Here is a 19,788-nt window from a genome sequence, read left to right as displayed (position 1 = left end):
ATCTCATGCCGACTGGTTTAATTTTGTAAACATGCATAAAGACAATATTTGTTAATGAGAGCAGTGAGATGGCCCGTCAATCCTACGTACACAAGTTCTACTCATAAGAAAACAGAAATATAAAAACATTAGATACTAACTGTACAATCACATCTAATCGATGGATGTCATATGAAAATAACAACAAATGATTAATATATTTTATACGGTTAAATTTTAACTTTCATCAGTTCTATGTTGGAAAATGTTCTAAGGTATGCAATTGTACGATACTGTGCAGTACAATAGGCCTACCCGGTACAGTTCTAACAAACTGTGTAGTGATCAAAGAAATTTCTAATTCATTTTTTAATTCGTAACTTTCTTGGAAGTTTATATTTTTTGTCCTGGAAATATGGCAAGTGTTGCTATCAAGAGTACAGTGATAAGCTAACTGGAAGTCATCTTTTCGAATAACATGTGGACTGATGAATGAACCACTCTGGTTGGTGCGTGCAGGAGTTTTCATTTACAATTGCATTATTACACTTGATTCAGCTGGAGTGGATTGTGGGTGTTCAACAGAGTTAGAAGACATAAGTTTGACATAACACATTTCTGGTTTCTGCTTGTGGCCAGTGATGTGTATTACCTGTGTCTGGAGCTCTATCAAATACCTGTGTGCGTGTGTGTGTCAAATTTTTTGCATGATGTTATCAAAGTTGGAGAGACCTTAAGTTGTTTTATGAGTTAATTTCTTGTTGCTATATATATGTTGTTGTTGTTAGATTTTATAACAACTCCATCAGGCACACCATAAGACAGCAAGGGTTTCTTTTTAAAAGTAGCTCCTAGTGCATGAACACCATGACTGAGACAATAGGTCTGAGATAACCAGACTGAGATAGCAAAAGTAAGGTTAGCAAAACAGGTAGATTTCTCTGTCACATAGGTGAGAAAAGGTGATATAATGCATCAGTAATAACGAAACAAGGTGGCATAATATATCACTTTTGTGATGAGATGTGGTGACATAATATATCACTGTGATGAGACAGAGTGTATTAACACTGTACATGTATATCATTGTGATGAGATGAGGTGGCATAATACATCATTGTGATGAGACAGAGTGTATTAACACTGTACATGTATATCGTTGTGATGAGATGAGGTGGCATAATACATCATTGTGATGAGACAGAGTGTATTAACACTGTACATGTATATCGTTGTGATGAGATGAGGTGGCATAATACATCATTGTGATGAGACAGAGTGTATTAACACTGTACATGTATATCGTTGTGATGAGATGAGGTGGCATAATACATCATTGTGATGAGACAGAGTGTATTAACACTGTACATGTATATCATTGTGATGAGATGAGGTGGCATAATACATCATTGTGATGAGACAGAGTGTATTAACACTGTACATGTATATCATTGTGATGAGATGAGGTGGCATAATACATCATTGTGATGATGTCACAAGGTGGCATAATACATCACTGAGATGATGATGTGAGGTGACCCAATATATCATTGTGAAGATGAGGTGACATAATATATAATATAACATTGTGATGATGAGAACACATGATATCATACATCACTGCCATGATGAGATGAGGTGACATAAAACCAGTACATCACTGTGATAATGAGATGAGACGACATTTGCATCAATTTGACAATGACACATCATATTTGACATACACATGGACAGTGTCCCTGATTGACTGAGACATGCCTCTACTACTGAGTACCTGCTTAAGTTTTCAATTTAATTTGGTTTGAATACTTCCAAACATTTCAAGAATATGTCTATACAAAATATGAGATAGGAACAGCTATCAATGTAGTTTGTAGAAAGCTTAAATGAAGCACCTTCTAATGGTAGCAGATATCAATCAAAGATTTTATCATACTGTCGTATGGTGGAGGTTTCACAAAGCCACACAAGAAGTCTGACTGAATGAAACAAAATATAAATCCGACAAATTTTCCTACAGCTAAACATCCTTAGCACTAAGCATTAATTTTCCATGATCATTCAGAAATAAAAATGTTCAACTTTTTTTCTCAGCCTTAAAGTCATTTCGGGGATTTATATAAGCATTAAATTTCATCATGACATTACTGAAAAACACAAATCACCTTATACAATTGAATATTTTAAATTGAACAAATACATATGTAAATTTCAAGAATGTAATCAATAAATATTTTATCTTTGAAAATGTCAAAATAAAGGGAAATATAAAAACTACTTTCTCTTCAAATCAAATATATGTAATACAAGATTGATTGGCGGATTTCAACAAATTAAGCAATGTAAAAACATAGGATCTAAATATTAAATTCTACATACCTTGTTGGCCAGTTTTGTATTCAAAGCAATGTAAAAACATAGGATCTAAATATTAAATTCTACATACCTTGTTGGCCAGTTTTGTATTCAAAGCAATGTAAAAACATAGGATCTAAATATTAAATTCTACATACCTTGTTGGCCAGTTTTGTATTCAAAGCATGTATAATAGCATCGTTAGTATCTTTCTGGAATGTATGTGGTGGAATGCGGACAGTATCTTTCATTTCACTTAGGACAAACATTGTTGGTTCATCTCTTTTTCTCTATCTCTGAAATGAAACAAACACAATGATACAGCATCTAAAAACACAGCAGATCAACATGTATCTATGGTTACCAGGTAATTTATTTTCCACTGCCCATTATCTTTACCTAAAATCTGTGTGCTTGGTAAGGTTATGAACAGATGGCAAAATATATTAATTAGCTGGCAGGAAAATCATTCGGCCTGCCAGTAATTAAAGAGAATAACTTTAGTGTCTCAGAACCAGCTTGAGTGAATGAATCACAATTTACACATAATTTTCTCAGATCAACACCATAACTCTGGATTCATTTTGGCAGTCTTAAAAGCCTATATTATACACATATACAAATACAGAAGGACTGCAACAGCCCCAGCCCACCTGTGCTCCTCATATAAGGATAGTCTACTGCATAGAGGATGTGGGTTTGCCGGCATATCTGAGCAGGATGATTTAATCAGTAAAGTTTCTCAACAAAATAAGAGTATCACCCTCCTTTTTGTATCGTGACATAATGGGCCATAAATGTGAATCATAAGTCCAAATTTATAAAATTCCAAATGAATTCCAGTGGTGTCTCAAAATATACTAATGTGCCAGTAGCCTGGATTGTGGCAATTTGCCACAAATATTTTGAGGCATCACAATAATATACATGTAATCCAAAAGTATTCATGTCTGAATACACTATAATTCCAAATTAACATTCCAGTCCAAGAATATTACTGATCAGCAGTTTGTATTTCCAGTGAATTATAATTTGAATAAATAAATTCACCCCATGAAAAACGGAACACAAAAAGATGATTCTATTACATGACGTTAAAGCAAGAATGGGTAATTTCTCAAGTAAACAATATTATATAAAACTCTAAGACATAAATGAAACCAGGAGGAGGGTCAAAAGTTCATTTCTAGAATATTCTAAGTCATCAACAGGATAAGGACTATTTCTAAAATTATAATAAAGAACATATCAAGCATCAGGTACACCAGGTTTTTCCAAGGGGATGGGAGATTTCAATGACCTAGACTCAGATTAAGATAAGCATGTTAACTTCCACCAATGATAATGATCCTAATATTTAATCTCGACTCACAGAGAAATATTAGCTAGGTATTATGTTGTTTACAAAATCAATGTTCCTAATTAGGTACACAGTGATTTTGGACTGAGGTAAATTAAAATTACAAATATACGTAACATATAATCATTAAGAAAAGGCAACAAATTAAATACATAACATATGCCATTAGGATTGGTGATGAGGAATTACATTAGACATAAACACCGACCACACTAGGGGGTGAATCAGATAAAATGGTCACCACAGATTCTGTCATTTCATTCAATCCAGCTCAACAGGTGAAGTTCACTTTGCCTTGCACTGAAGACTTCACAGCTAAAGCTTTACATAATAACAGCATTAAAAAGGCAACTGTGATAAATCTTATTCACCCAACCTATTAAAACTCAAAGAAAGACTGGTCCTGTAACCAAACTCATAAACTGCATCCTTGACCAAAACATTTTCACAGCAAGACTCAAGGAAGCCATGGTGCTCCCAAAAAATGATACACTTGATAAACAAAACTACCATCCTGTAAGTATTCTCTCAGCTATGTTGAAACTGTTTGAACAAGCTATCTGCGACCAGATCACTGATTACTCTGACAATATCTCAGCTACATCTCACTGCTTTCAAAAATGGTTTCAACTGTCAAACTATACTAATTCAACTACTAGAAGAAAAGCACTTATCCACAGACCAAAAAGAATCTGCTGCAGCTATTTGATGGATTTGTCAATTGCATTTGAATGTTTAAACCAGAAACTCCTACTACAGAAACTGGCAGAAAATGGGCTTTTGGTTTTGGTAGTAAAAACTACAGAAGATTACTTCTCAAACAGAAGACAATGTGTCAAAATAGGAAACTCAGCTAGTTCATGTCCAAATATTATTAAAGGGGGTACCCCAGGACCCATACTTTTTAGTAACTTCATTAATGACATCTTTGTCATAAATGGTTCTAATTTATACAATTATACTGATGACAACATACTTGCCTACTCACCACAGCTTTAACATTATGAAATCTACTTTGGAAAGGAATAAGTGGACTATCAACAATAAAATGAAAGAAAAACTCGATAAGTTCCATGCAACTGGACTTAGAAAGAACTAATGAACAGCAAAGTTAATATGTGAAGATGCAGTAAAACTACCAGTAGTCACGTTGGATTTTAAGGTAAACTTCAACCAGCGAATTACTAAAACTGGATAGAAAGTATCTAAACAATTAAATGTTCTCAAATGAATTGGAAATACATTAAAACTGAAGGAAGATGTCTGTGTACCAATCTTTCATCATGGCAAATCTTAACAACTGTTCCCTAGCTTGGCATTTTAACAATCTCACTAATATGATTAAACCTGAAAATCTCCATGAATTAGCTCTGAGATACATGTATATCTTCAGTGATTTCAAGAAACCTTATTCTGAAGTCTTGCATTTGGCAAATGTTTCAACTGTTCACATCCAAAGGATAAAGACCATTGTATCTGAAGTACTGGTACTCAAAATTTTAGTAAAGAACTGTCCAACATACTTCAATGATCTTGTCGTTTTAAAACAATTTTTATATATCTATACACTATGGAGATCCCAAAAAGTAAGAACATCCAGAAATGGGCTACTATCATTTATGTTTGCAACAGTAAAACTAAGAACTCTCTCACCAATAATATACACTTTCAGGTTTTAACCATTTTAAATACCTGATCTGGTAGATTACTGTGCAGAGATCTCAGAAACGCTTAATTATGCGTATTTCAACGCCAATTTTTTATCTGGGACACAGAAAATCACTGAGGCAGGAGTCCTCCATACGTATGTAATAGGTGTGCAGCAAAATTCAAAGACTTGCCAGTCCTGCTTCAGCCACCTGCTTTGTGGGAAAATGTGTTGATCAGTTAGCTGTGCTGATATTTACAATGACAGAATTCAGTGACTGAAAGATCCCTTGATGTACATACATGTTGCCATTATAAGAGTACATCATAAAGAACATGGTACAATAGCTGGGCAGCAATTTCAAAGGCTATGACTGGCAGCCGGATGCGAAAATGTAATGATATTTACAGTGATTGAATTCAGAGTCAGAAAGACCCAGAGATGTACATCTGGTCATTTATAAAAGTACATCAAATAAACAACTTTAGCTTTTGTTAATGTGTTCATTTCTGAATGTATCGGAATAAGTAGTGCACTAGAATCAAGATATGTTGAGACTTAGACAAAATGCCATTTGTAAATTTGAATAAGTATTTTGTGGTTAAACTTACGAAGATTGTAACGAGATTAAGAAGAGTGCTAAAGCTGCTAGAATTGATAGTTCGGATAGGACAGTAGCTAAGTGTAAGAAAGTGTGTGATGCCTAGCTTAGTGTTTGGAATAAGTCCTTACTTGGATTGACAAAAATTCAGTATCACTCTGATGGACAAACAAGAGTTATTTAAGAGGTACAATGACTGACCATACTTTTTTTAAAATGCCCCTCACCTTAGCCGGGTTAGTTCTAGTGTTGTAGCGAAATGTATACATCAAGACATCAGTAGCTAGGCTTAGTTTTGATATCAATTATGTTGACAAACAAACTCTTGCCCATTCACAAGCATGTTTTGATAGCTGATTGACCATTAACCCTTTTCCGAGTAAGGTAGCAACTATCAATTTCCTGCATGATATCCTTTGATGATAAAACATACAAACATGTGTTTTAAGATCAGAATCGGTGATCTGGACATATATTAACTGCCTCTTGTACACTATTTCGTCATAAAATTAGTTTGAAACTGTAAGTGAACCAGTAGGCATAACAGGAAATAATGGCAGACTTTGCTAAGTCTGGGATGTACCAGTTTTATTAGATTGTCTGTTTTCGTAAATCATCGGGCAAATATTTTCAGAAAAATTTACAGATCATTGAAAGCAAAGCCAAAGTATTATTTTATTAAAGATTTAACTTTAAAATGCAACTTATGTAGGTCAGATATGTATGGGACAATGCTATGTTGTGGAATTCATGAGATGCGCTTTACGGTCTAAGATGTTTTCCAACCTGACACGTTATTGCGAAAATACGGGGAAAAAAACAGCAAATCAGATACTATTTAACCATTGCCCAAAATTACTACAAGGACGCAGACAAATAAATAAACCATAAATTTGCAACCCTGTCAATGGACTGTTGTAATGAACTTATGAAGCTATATTAAAGTGAGTGATTACATTATGAAAACCTCTCCATCTAAAAATAGATGCACTCACGTCTGTGTTGATTCTGTAGGAAAGAAGGGACTGCAACTTTTGATGGTGGGACTCCTATTTTTACCAAAATGGGAGTCCTGGACTCCTAGTTTTAAAATCCTAGCAAGACCTCTGACTGTGTATCTAAACACAAGTATGTTGCTGCTGATACCTTAATCGGCTGCATGTTTAGTGTGTTTGATGTGGTTATCTTAAAATTGAATTTCTAGGGTGAAAACATCTCTCAATGACATCACAACCACAGCATTTCTTTACACTCGTCAAAACTTATTCATATAAGGCTGAAAATCTGATAATCCTATCATTATGTGTTGTGAAATGAGAGACATATCATGAAAAACCCACAGCTTCACTAATTATCTTTTTTACAATCAATGAACAGACTTTTGTAAAACTTCTTTAGTATTACATTTTCTTGGATTGTTTACAAAGGCATCCATCAATAGATTACCATGTTGCAGCACAGGCCTTTAAAATTTTATTGCTGTAACGACAGCACAGGCCTTTAAAATTTTATCGCTGTAATGACAACACAGGCCTTTAAAATTTTATCGCTGTAACAACACCACAGGCCTTTCAAATTTTATCTCTGTAATGACAACACAGGCCTTTAAAATTTTTATCACTGTAACAACACAGGCTTTTAAAATTTTATTGCTGTAATGACAACACAGGGCTTGAAAATTTTATGGCTGTAATGACAGAACAGGTCTTTAAAATTTTATCACTGTAATGACAACACAGGCCTTTAAAAATTTTTTTTGCTGTAACGACAGAATATCAGCACAGGCCTTTACAATTTTAATGCTGTAACAGAATATCAGCACAGGCCTTTAAAACTGTATTGCTGTAAAGACAGAATATCAGCACAGGCCTTTAACGTTTTATTGCTGTAATGACAGGATATCAGATGGAGAAAAAAATCACACACATATATATCTATATAGATGGCAATACAAAATTTTACTTTATATTGCACAATATTCCTATAATGTAAGTAGCTATGTCCAAGCAAGGAGGTGATAACTCTAATATGTTTTTGAAAATTACCATTAGGCACAAAGATCAGAACAGGTCTCTTTTTGCAACATATCCTGTGTTCAAGTGATAAGGTCAGGCATAGAATTATTGGCTTTTGTGTTAAGTAATAAACCCAAATCTTGCGTATGTGGCATCATTTTAATTATAACACATATTTTAAGATGAGTATTATAAGGCGAATAAAGGCACGAAATAATATTTAAATTGCATTTTATCCTCTTATTCTGCCAAATACGGGCTCTATGCAAATATTTTTAGAAAGAGCAATGATTTTACCATTTTTTAAGATATTTTAGAAAATTTTAGTTGACACACATTGCCTGAAATGGAGTTTTTAATTAAGTGGGTCAGACATGTAATCCAAACCAGAAGATGCATTGCCAGCAAGATGGAAGTAGTACAGATACTTACTGACACGATTCTGAATGCTGGAAAATATGTTCCATTGCAAATTTATATCAAGAGTTTGATCAAAACTAGCATACCATATAGCAAATTCATAATTTTTAAAAGACTAGATATGCAATTTTAATTGGACTGACCTCCATTATATGAGGTATAAGCTTCTGGACTTCTACTTTGGTAATTTTCAGTGCCAACCTACATTGTTATAAATATGACTTAACCCATAGTCATCTCAATGAAGTGTCGGTAAGTATAGTCTCAATTTTTAATATGCTACTCAGTTATTAAGAACATATATATGTCAAATTGAAACAATGGATAGTAACAAGCATTTTGCAGTTTGATTCACTCAGATTGATATTTTGGAGTAAATCAAAATGATGTGAATCCTAATGCATACTCAGAGACAATTTACTCCAAATTACCGTAAGTAGGAACAAATCTGAATACATGTTTTAAATAGCTTTTTTTATTTACTTTTATAAATTCATTAACACCTTAATATTTATTTAGTTTAAGGTATTATAAAAAATGTTTCCATCTTTTAAATTTTTGCAAATTCCTGTTTGAGGAGAAAACTGTTGATCTCCAAAGGTCGTAAATTTTGACTGGTTATTTTTAGATTATAATTTTTGGACTGCTAATGGTGTAATATTTTAGGGTTTCTGGGGGAAAAATATAAATATGTAATAATGTGACCATAATAAATCCCAAAAAGTTGAAGATGCTTTTTTCATAATACCTTTCGAATAGCTAATGTAAGACATTAATCCCGATATTTATGGTTAAAAGGATAAGCATCTTGAATGAAGAGAAGCTATCAAAACACTTTCTTCAATATTTTTTCTCTTGAACGAAGAGAAGCTATCAAAACACTTTCTTCAATATTTTTTCGCTTCGATAAAGAAACATACTTTATATCTATCTATCCATCTATTTATCTATACATACATACATACATACATACATACATACATACATATATATATATATATTCTGCCAAATTCTTACTATACTGCGAAAGAAATTCAATGGCATCTGATGTACGCACGTTCTCTTCTAAGTGACTGATTATGCAACTAGCTCTTACGTGTTCCTTTAGTTTGCTGGTGATGCATATTAGTGTTAGCATACAGGAAGTGTATATATAGATACTAAAATGTATGCAGTGCTCGATTGTAAACAGCAGTTATAACTCCTATTGTATTAATGTACCACGCGTTTAACACCGGTTTGTTGACATCTATCATACCATCATACTTTTAAAGCGCTTATTTTTTCAACAGTGTAAATTAAAGCATCTTACGTATCCCAGATTGCGCTACCAGAAATTGACAGCATTTTTGCGACATAAAAGTTTTCTTTCCTGTCATAAAATAAGTATATAACGATATACCTTGGATATTACTACATACGTATAGTATGTTTGTATTGTTTTGCATCTTTTCAATGTAAATTTCATTTTTTGCAGACCAATTTTGTTTAAATTACGATAACCGTATAATGTACGGCTATACGTAGTCGGAAGAGATGTTGAAACTTGGTCATTTGTTTGTGATTTTGTCGCATTTTTTCCTGTTATTTTTTACTTTTCTACCAGGACTTAATTGTGATGATGGAGGATGGTAATGTTTATGAAAATTTTGTATTGGAATCAACTATTGTTTAGTTTACTATGGTTATTTTCATTCCATAAACGTTCGTCTTGTATTTTCGATGATTAACTATAGTTCGCTCCACAACATCGCGAATTTTATCCTGTCAGTTACTCAGTAACTTTTCAGGTTAGTGTCATGTAATGTTGCCAAAAGTTCCTAATTCGTTTCTCACTGGATATTTTAAACGAATTCGGTACTTTTAGTTACATTTAATGACGCGGACCTGAAAATTTGATGAGTTACAGATACGACAAAATACGCGACGCCGAGTGCAACGAATTTAGACCAGCAAACAGATCTCCTTTTTTCTGACATTACTGGTAGTGGATCTCAACCATACTGGGCACAATTTGGAACGAAGCTTTCACCATCTGATTAGTTCACTCTATCAGCCAATCGTTAATAATTAATACATTTATTTTGACTGACCTTTGTATGCGGATGGTACATAAATTCCTTATTTTGTTACTCGTGGCATCAAATCCTTCAAAATATTCACTTTTTCAATATGAATCCTGTTAGAACACCTGTGTATCCATCGGTTACTAACCTACTTTTAACATTACTGATGTGCTGAAAGCAGGATCACCCCAAAGAAAGTATAGTGTGTAGAGTTCCTAATGATATAGTCCTTGCTAGATGGTCTCCATGCTTTACTCTTACCTTGGGGTGATGCTGCTTTCCATCAGGTTCATTTCAAAAAGCTGAACTGTGACAGCTTCCTTTCCTGGAAATTAATCAAATCAATGATCTCTCATTATTTAACAGCAGTTATGTATTCTGAAATTATTTTCGTTTCAAACTACTGAATCATTCATCAATATGTTATACTAGTGGCCATGAGTGATTTTGAATTATAAATCATTAGATTATTATATATCTGGAATAATTTAGTTGTTAAAAATGTTTTAAAACAAATTAACTGCCATCTTAACATTTTTATTATTGTTGACCACTTATGTAGAGACATCATCATAGCCATGAACAGATGTGTACTAAAAGAAAATAGTTGTTTGATTTTTCTTTTTCTTTTAAGAAATAGCTTGCCTTGGGGGATGTATAGGAGTCAAGTTCTGAAAACATCAAAAATCAATCTGATTATAATCAGATCTCCACTGTCCTATGTGAAGATTTGACAGCAACCACTTAAGGTTCACGTTCTCATAGCATTTGAATTAGCCAATGGAAAATAAGCTTGTAAAAATCTGTAAGTGAGTCAAATTGTTTGGCATACATCGATGTTCTTCAAGCATACTACCCAGTCGCCAAATAAAAATATATAAGGCTTCATCCGATCATCTAATTAAATTAGTGATTATTGTAGTAACATAGGTCACCAAAATATGACTCCTAAGCAGTCACTCTCAGATCTTAACATGGGATAGTGATCTGATTTTAATTAGATTGTGGAAACAAAACAAAACCTATGATCCTGGTGCAACACTGATTACTAGTATTGCTAACAGAGGTCCCAGAAATGCTTGATCACGCATATTTGGATGCAATTCTTTTATATGGGATGCAGAAAATCACCTATACAGGAGTCCTCCATACGCATGCACTTGCCTGAATGGCAAATTCAAGGGCATGCCAGTCCTGCTTTACCATCCTGCTGAGTGGGAAAATGTGTTGATCAATCGATCACTTTAGCTGTACTGATATTTACAGTGAGAAAATTCAGTGGCTGAAAGACCACCAGATGTACATGTTGTCACTGTAAGGAAACATGTAAAGAACATGACCCAGAATCTTGGCAGCAAGTTCAAAGAACTTAGATTAGCTGCAGAGTGGTGGGAAAATGTGCTGATATTTACAATGACTGAATTCAGAGGCAGAAAGACCCAGTGATGTACTGGTGTTTAATAGTACATCAAATGAACAACTTTAGCTTTCACTGTTATGTTTGTTTCCATGTGTAGCCAAAATAAGTAGTGCATGTAACCTTGAAATCAAAACATGTTGAGAGTTAGACAAAATGCTGTTTGCAAATTTGGATAAGTATTTTGGGGTTAAAAAGCAAATTAACGTAGATTGTAATGAAATTCAACAGAGTGCTAGAAGTTTATAGAACTGATATTTTTCATGGAACACTATGTGTGATGCCTAGCTTAGAATTTGGAATAAGACCTTTCCTTGGCCCGACAAAATTCACTCTTACTCTAATGGACAAATAAGAGTTATATGTCATTGGTGTAAAGAAGTTAGAAAATTAAACTCAATGGCAACCACTGGTTCTACTCATCTGGAAATTTAGCCACTTCAGATATGCCCAATATGCTTCTGGCAGGGGACTGCAACTTTTGCTGGTGGGACTCCTGTTTTTCTCCAAGTTTTAAAATCCTATTGAGACCTCGGGCTAAAACTAGACTTGTTTACAGCTAAGTTACTGACTATTTTGGTATTTTCCCATTCTTTAGCTTTATAATGGTATTCTTTTGTTGTCCAGAACAGTAGAATAATTATGTCTTTGGAGTTTTTGAGGGATGGGGGCTTAATACTAGACTAGTAGATATGCTTGAGTTTTTCCAGTATTTTCTCTCATAAAAGGAGAAAACTAGGACTGTTTCAGTGACTATTAATTCAGTCACCTCTTTTTGCTAGTTACCCATTTTTAGTATTAGCATCTAAACATAGTTAATAGAGTGTATGTGAATGACATTTGCAATATATTTATATGTAAATCATATTTATACCCAAGGATCCATGTGTGACTTGCAGCATAATCATTTATTGTTTTGACAGGCAATTATTGCCCATCATTTAGGGATTTTTCTACTATTTTAAAACAGGGCCCAGATGCCATGGAATTGAGACTTTTTACACATAAAATGGTTGCAGTGTTTTTTTCTTATTAAATACTTTAAAAAATTTACAAAGAAAAGATTCATTAACATTTAAATAATTCATGACCCTAGATTACTTTTACTATTTGCATCCTTTGCTGTATTCATGGTAGTAATTTCTCTGCAAAGTGGTTTAAGGTGCTTGCCTTTACAGATTACTGACATCTCACGTCTGTCCACATGGGTTTGAGTCTTGTGGTTGCCAACTTCAGTATTTGAGAAGGCTTACCAGTAGCTTCTTCTGGGTTGATGGTTATCCTGGGGTTTTCCTCCACCAGATATACTGGTCACCATGTATAGCCTATAATGTGCAGAAAAATGGCATTAAACTCGTATCAACAATTCTTCATATCTTCAGTTTTATCCTCCAAATTGTCCACAACATTTTTAGGTTGAACATAACCATATTTTGAGATCAGGTAAGATTTTTAAAAAACATTTTAATGGGTTCTTTGTGCATAATATTTAGAATTATGAGATGTTTTTTGTCTCGTAGTGCACCCATTGTGCAAATGGAAAGTCAAGTCAATTAGGCAATTGTTGTTTAAATTGCAATGCTAAATTGTCATCTTTTATGAACCAGATCAGGTCATTGCTAATAAGATGCTTGAATTTCTTCATTGAAATCATACAGCATCTGCCTTAGCCCAAAGGCAAGGGAAGTAACTAGTAACTAGTTTACACAATTTCCCGTCGATTCTATTTTTTTGTTTAATTGTCAGAATCTTATATGAGGTGTATTTTCTTGACAAACTGCATCAGTTGTTTTTTGAAAGGTCTGATTGGAAAATTGTTACAATCAGATAATGAGGAAAAGGACAGTTTTTAAAAAATCCCTTTATCAGCCCCGACTTGTAGTCTGTTGTAGAAATTTTGTCAGTCTCTAACATCAAGACTTTTTTTAATGGGACCAATGGTAATGTGGAAAAAAATATTACTGAAGAGGACTAAATGAGTGAGGTCACATGCACATAAATAATCAGGTTATTGATCTCCGAGACACATTTCCATGGTTACAAAATGAGGGCTGAAAATGTATCTGGGGAAGCAAATTTTGGTTGTTTCAATAGGCATTTAACTCTGACATGACCAGTTTGCAAAGTGTCATTCTAATTAGATCAAAGTTTGAATTATTATTTAAACAAATTCAATTGTGCAAATTGAATATTAAGCCATTTTGTACATACCTTAATAATTTATACTAGCTATTTTTGATACCTTGAAACAAATTGACATTACATACTTTATTTTGTCAGGTTTACAGATGAATCTTTGCTCCTGGCACACCCTGGTCCTTGTACAATAGATGTCAGAGATGAATCTCAACTGTCCCAAAAGGAATTCCTAGAAAGGTTTGATTAGCAGCAGATGGGTAGATAATTGTTCAGAATGTATGGTTATCCACTAGACATAATGGTTACCTAACAAATATCACCTGGTTGTCCAATTAGAAATTTCATAATGCAATTCCAGTGAAAATGATTAATCAACAGTAAGTCTACTTTCTTTGCCAAATGTTTGATCAGATTGTTTACTTAATTGGTCCTCCATATCTTAACAAATTTTGATTTTTCTCAGCTTTGTCTGAAATGGAAATTTCTGTGGATTCTGTCATGGTTGATTATTGCACCCTTTGAACCATGTTCCGGAATCTTTGTTACTCAAACTCATACAAGATGTGCCTCTTAATCACTGTAGCAGAATCTTTGAAGATATAGGCTTAGATGGTTGACTAAAACTACCAGCAGTTTCACAATGGTTATTCATTTTCTCTCATGAGAGCCCCTGCTTTCTTTGCCATTAACAAATTGCTGCTGATGTTGTTCAACCCTTTGTATTGACATCACTGCCATATTTGGATCCTTTATCCTAGATTGTTTGCATGACATCATTAGGGCTCAGAAGAAAATTCATTGTTGCCTGAATTAAGCCAATCAAAAGAAGGAGATTTCTCTTCTTATTCCTTGAAGAAGGAAAGGATTTTATTTCTGCTTAGGATCTATCAACCTGGATATGATGGGTTATGCTCTCAGCCTTCAAAGAACCATATATACATTGGTTTTCAAGGTCAGCTTAGGTACCATTAACATAATTTGGTTTCTGCTACTCAATAACTGCCATCATCCAAGTCATGGGATGGAGGTCAGAGATTGCATTTTAAAGTTCTTACTTCAATGCCCTTTCATCCTGCTTGGCTCTACATTTTAACCTGGTAGGACTTATACCAGCAGAACAACACCTTCCAGGGTCATTCAACAGCATGGCTTGGTGCAGTTTACTTCAAAGGAGTGAAAATACTTTTTCAAAAGTGTCCAGCCAACCTTAGCCCATATCTCACCAAAGAGCCAAAGTTGTTTTATATGTGTTATGTGATAAGAGGATGTATCTTCCTGCTCCTCTTACCTCCTTTTCTAATGTATTATGTTTGGGCAATTTCTTTGAAGAAACCAATTTTAAGTGAGAAATACGTTTCTTAAAATAATATTTACCCAACCATAGTATGGGCACACCTTCACAAGTCCTTTCAACAGTTATATCCCCGGAAGAACATGCACATCCACTTTAGCAGTAACTGACAATTGACATGATTTGGCACCAATCATTGCATCCAAAATGGGGAGATCACTCTAGTCTGACTTCGACCTTGGCAAGCAGACAACCTGATTTTTGTTTGCTAAAAAAGCCAAAAGTGTGGCAGACTTCTGGTTTTTGTAACTTGGGATGGGTGGATTTGTGAGACATTTGATGTACTTCAAACATATTATGTTTGGATTAAAATTATCAAAGAAACATACTTTTAAAAACCTGGTTTTTATGCTGTATAAATGACTTTTGTGTTTTTTGTACTTCAAAAATATTATGATTGGATTAGTATTATCAATGAAACATAATTTTAAAAACTTGGTTCATAGGACTCTTTTGCTTTCAGCTATTCATTTATTAGACCTTCAGTGTATTGAACCCTATTTCACCTACACACATGAAACTTGGCATGTGGATGCATCTCAAGGAGGGTAACTCAGATGTACCAAAACAAGTTAATATGATCTCATGTTTATATCTGAGTGACTTTTTAATGCTATCTGTTCATTACTCCTAAAACATCTTGGACATACAAATTAATATGTGAGTAAATGTCAAGGAGAGTAACATGGCTATATTGTTGTTATTGTTGTAGGGTTTAACGCCATTTTTCAGCACACAATAGGCTATACATGGCGGCCAGTATTAATGGTGGAGGAAGAACACGGGAAATCCCCAGAAAGAACCACCAACCCTCGAGAAGCTACTGGCAAGCTTTCTCACAGAGGTGGCATGGCAGTAATCTGTAACGGAGAGCGCTTTAGACCACTCAGCCACTCGGGGCCCCCAACATGGCTATATAATGTGACTTTATTTTCTGGTTTGAGTGACTCTTTTATTTTCTTCAGTATTAGTTTGTATATTGTTGGCTTCTTCAAATGTGCTCTTGTTGATTAGTGATTTGTGTTTATGGGCATATACCTTGTTACATTAACATACTTATACATAAAGTAAAAGCTTGAGAATATCATTCGTGTAAGATTACACATATTAACAAATTCACATACAAACTTGTTACCTGTAACAACTCGTGAAAATAAAAATAGAGATATTGTGAAAGTAAAAAAAATAGATATTTGACAAACAGTGAATCGAGTTTAAATATATCTGATACAATTGATTTTATCTCATTGGTATGTAGAATTTAATGAGCCTATGTTAAAATTTGATATTCCTTTCATCCTGTTGTAACAATAATCTGTTGTAACTAATGGCATGGTCATTTCATTTGATATGCTTCAGCTTGTGTGGTTGAAGCATATAGTGCTTTTGTTCCCAATATCTCTTTGCTGCAATCCAAAATTGACAACCAACAGGACTTCCTGACCCTCAGGTTTATGATATGATTTCTTCTGATTACCCTTCATGACCATACTGAGACCCACTGTGACCCTGATTTGGGTCGCAACCTGAGTTTGGGAACTACTAATATAGTGCCAAACTTAACCATTGACCCATCCATCTGTATGAATTTTACATTTAAGTTAGCTCCTCATTCAATATTGGCTGTAGGTTCTTATATGTTTGTATACAGATAAATCTTGGAGAACACTTAAAAGTTTCACCTAAAGTAGGTAAATATGACTTTTATGTCATACCTGCGTGACTTTTGCAATAACTTGGGTTGCTGGACATTCATGTTCTAATACACATTTTTGACATTCATGTTCTGGTACACATTTGACATTCATGTTCTAATACACGTTTGACATTCACCACATTTGACATTCATGTTCTAATACACGTTTGACATTCATGTTCTAATACACGTTTGACATTCATGTTCTAATACACGTTTGACATTCATGTTCTAATACACATTTTTGACATTCATGTTCTAATGCATATTTGACATTCATGTTCTAATACACATTTTTGACATTCATGTACTGATACACATTTGACATTCACCACATTTGACATTCATGTTCTAATACACATTTGACATTTATGTTCTAATACACATTTGACATTCATGTTCTAATACACGTTTGACATTTGTGTTCTAATACATATTTGATATTCATGTTCTAATACATGTTTGACATTCATGTTCTAATACATATTTGACATTTGTGTTCTAATACATATTTGACATTCATGTTCTAATACATATTTGACATTCATTTTACACATTTGACATTCATGTTCTAATACACAGTTGACATTCATGTTCTAATACACATTTCTAGCTTCATTTACTTTCAGATATGCATATTCTAAACCAGTAGTTATTAAAAGAGCCAATGATAATTTAGTAAGTATTTTAGCGTCTTACCTTAGATACTGTACATGAACTTGGGGCATTTTAAAGACTTTACACAAGTGTTTTATTAGCAAACCTTTCATTTTATTAGCCCTTATGAAGTTGTTATGCACAGCAAGAAATAAAAAACAGTGCATATCACAAGGATTAATTAAATAATTTCTCCTTTTCCTGAAACTCTTCTGAATACAGGTTTATGGCTCTAAGTAGACACCTAATATACAGCAACCCCTGTTCAAGTGCTGATCTGTGAATTAAAATGTTCTGCATATCTTTTATACAACTATGATAAAATTACTGTATTTGCTGGCCTATAAATCAAATGAGCAGATTTGGTAAATTTTCCATCCTTCATCCATATATAAGTCGATGCTGAGTATAAGACGAGGCCAGATCAACACTTCAGCTTCATCTTTTTCACTTCGTTCCACACACCATCACAAATTTTATCCTATCTGTAACTCAGTAACTTTTCCAGTCTGGATCATTACTTGTTTGTTTCACACGAAGTATTTGAAATGTATTATTTACTTTTAGCTACTAATATTAATGCTGACCTGAAAAAATTTTGAGTAACAGATAGGATAAAATTTGAGATGGTGTATGGAATTAAACTATAACAATTTCCTGTTTCGAAAATATTAAAAGTATCACTATATGCTATTTCAGATTACCAGCAAAACGGAAAATGCATTATTAATGCTAAAATGCTTTCTCCACATTTTTTGGGGAAGAGAGATACACAGATAGATGCATGTGTATTCCATTACATTTTTCTTCTTGCCCCTCGTGAAATATGGCCCGATATATATGAGAGAGAGAGATTCCAGCTGATCATGTTGTTTTTGACCTTGTTATCCTGGTTTAGCGGAAGCTTTTGTCAAAGAGAGAAAACATTAATCAATTAAATAGTAACTGTAAACTATGAAAATACATTCCATAATCCTTTAGGGTTTAAATATTCACAATAGTTATATCCATAGAGACTCCACTTAGGTTAAATCCCAAAAAGGACCATTTCGCATGCTGTCTAATTTTCTTTGCAAGTATAACATCCTCTCCATTTCCAACAAACAAGATTTTTTAAAAGTGCATGTAATCTTCCTGTACTTATGCAGCATTGTTTTTTGATCTTTGCACTTGCTAAATGTTACTGTAATTGCTGTCAGTCCTATCGGCAAGTTCAAAAGATGTCACTGGTTGAGAAATTTACATAAGTAACAACCAGGCATTTCCTTTCTTTATATGGTACCATATTCATAATCACCATGGGAAGCCGCTTTTCCCTATTGGTAGCCTCACTAATCTGATCTGGTCTGCCAAATCTTGACCTCAGACAGGTGATATTTTAAGAAAACCTGACTAGAGCTCTAGCATATTTAACTGGCATGTAAATACCACTACAAAGCCACCTAATTCTTGAACAATGGAAGTTATAACTAAAACTAGAAGGAATTGCTTACCTACTGGTATTAATTGATAATGGAATATGGATTGCACTTTTGTACATGAGTAAGATAACAGACATCAAGTGAATTCTCTCTCTCTCTCTCTCTCATAATGGAGCACAATTTTTATTTGATCATGAGGTGCAATATGAAAATTGTGATGGAATATCTGTCTTTGTCATCATTATTCATCTTCTAACTTGTCATTTTATAGGCACATATATCAAATTTAAACGTATATTACAAACAATATATATTACTAATGCATGCTGCTTTAGCGCAGTTACATCTGATATACGTTCATTTTTAATACTGACCATCATGTAATTGTTTAAAATCCTTCTCCTATTATTTTTCCTACTTTTTGGAGAATTTTTTCCCATACAAAAAGTTATGTGACATACGATGAAGCTATTTGGATGACAAAATCTATACATAAGTTGATTTGGAGTATAAAACAAAGCATAGATTTCCTGGTAAAAAAAAGTATCATCTTATATGCCAGCAAATATGGTAGTTGTTAAATTACTCTGACTGACAGTTTTTGACCATGCATACATTCTGTATTATTCCTTTTATCAACCTTGGTAGAATATATGGATGTAT

At 33.8% G+C, this 19,788-nt stretch overlaps 2 protein-coding genes across 4 annotated transcripts in view; one reads left to right on the top strand and one right to left on the bottom strand.

Annotated features, from left to right (window-relative positions):
* The window catches only part of LOC149806057 (DNA-directed RNA polymerase III subunit RPC8-like), a 34,446-nt gene extending 24,755 nt beyond the window's left edge, over positions 1-9,691 (bottom strand). Inside the window, exons 1-2 of one of the 3 annotated variants that reach the window (XM_089950928.1) lie at positions 9,600-9,691; positions 2,493-2,630 (exon numbers count right to left, since the gene is read on the bottom strand). In XM_089950928.1, the coding sequence (XP_089807054.1) occupies positions 2,493-2,603 (111 nt within the window). In that variant the 5' untranslated portion in view covers positions 2,604-2,630; positions 9,600-9,691. Of the gene's footprint in view, positions 1-2,492; positions 2,631-9,395 lie in introns of all 3 variants that reach the window. The other 2 variants (XM_089950927.1, XM_089950926.1) reach the window with 2 other exon arrangements.
* A 197-nt stretch (positions 9,692-9,888) lies between these two features.
* Positions 9,889-19,788, top strand: part of LOC149806056 (jmjC domain-containing protein 8-like) — a 38,089-nt gene continuing 28,189 nt past the window's right edge. The window contains exons 1-3 of the mRNA XM_089950925.1: positions 9,889-10,009; positions 14,142-14,237; positions 17,677-17,725. Coding sequence (XP_089807051.1) covers positions 9,915-10,009; positions 14,142-14,237; positions 17,677-17,725 — 240 coding nt within the window. The 5' untranslated portion in view covers positions 9,889-9,914. The remainder of the gene's footprint in view (positions 10,010-14,141; positions 14,238-17,676; positions 17,726-19,788) is intronic.

Source organism: Sinohyriopsis cumingii, chromosome 2 (genome assembly GCF_028554795.1).
Source record: "Sinohyriopsis cumingii isolate HCF-2022 chromosome 2, ASM2855479v2, whole genome shotgun sequence".
Taxonomy (NCBI): Eukaryota; Metazoa; Mollusca; class Bivalvia; order Unionida; family Unionidae; genus Sinohyriopsis; species Sinohyriopsis cumingii.
Note: the sequence above shows the minus strand (reverse complement) of the source record. Positions and strands in the feature narration are given on the sequence as shown.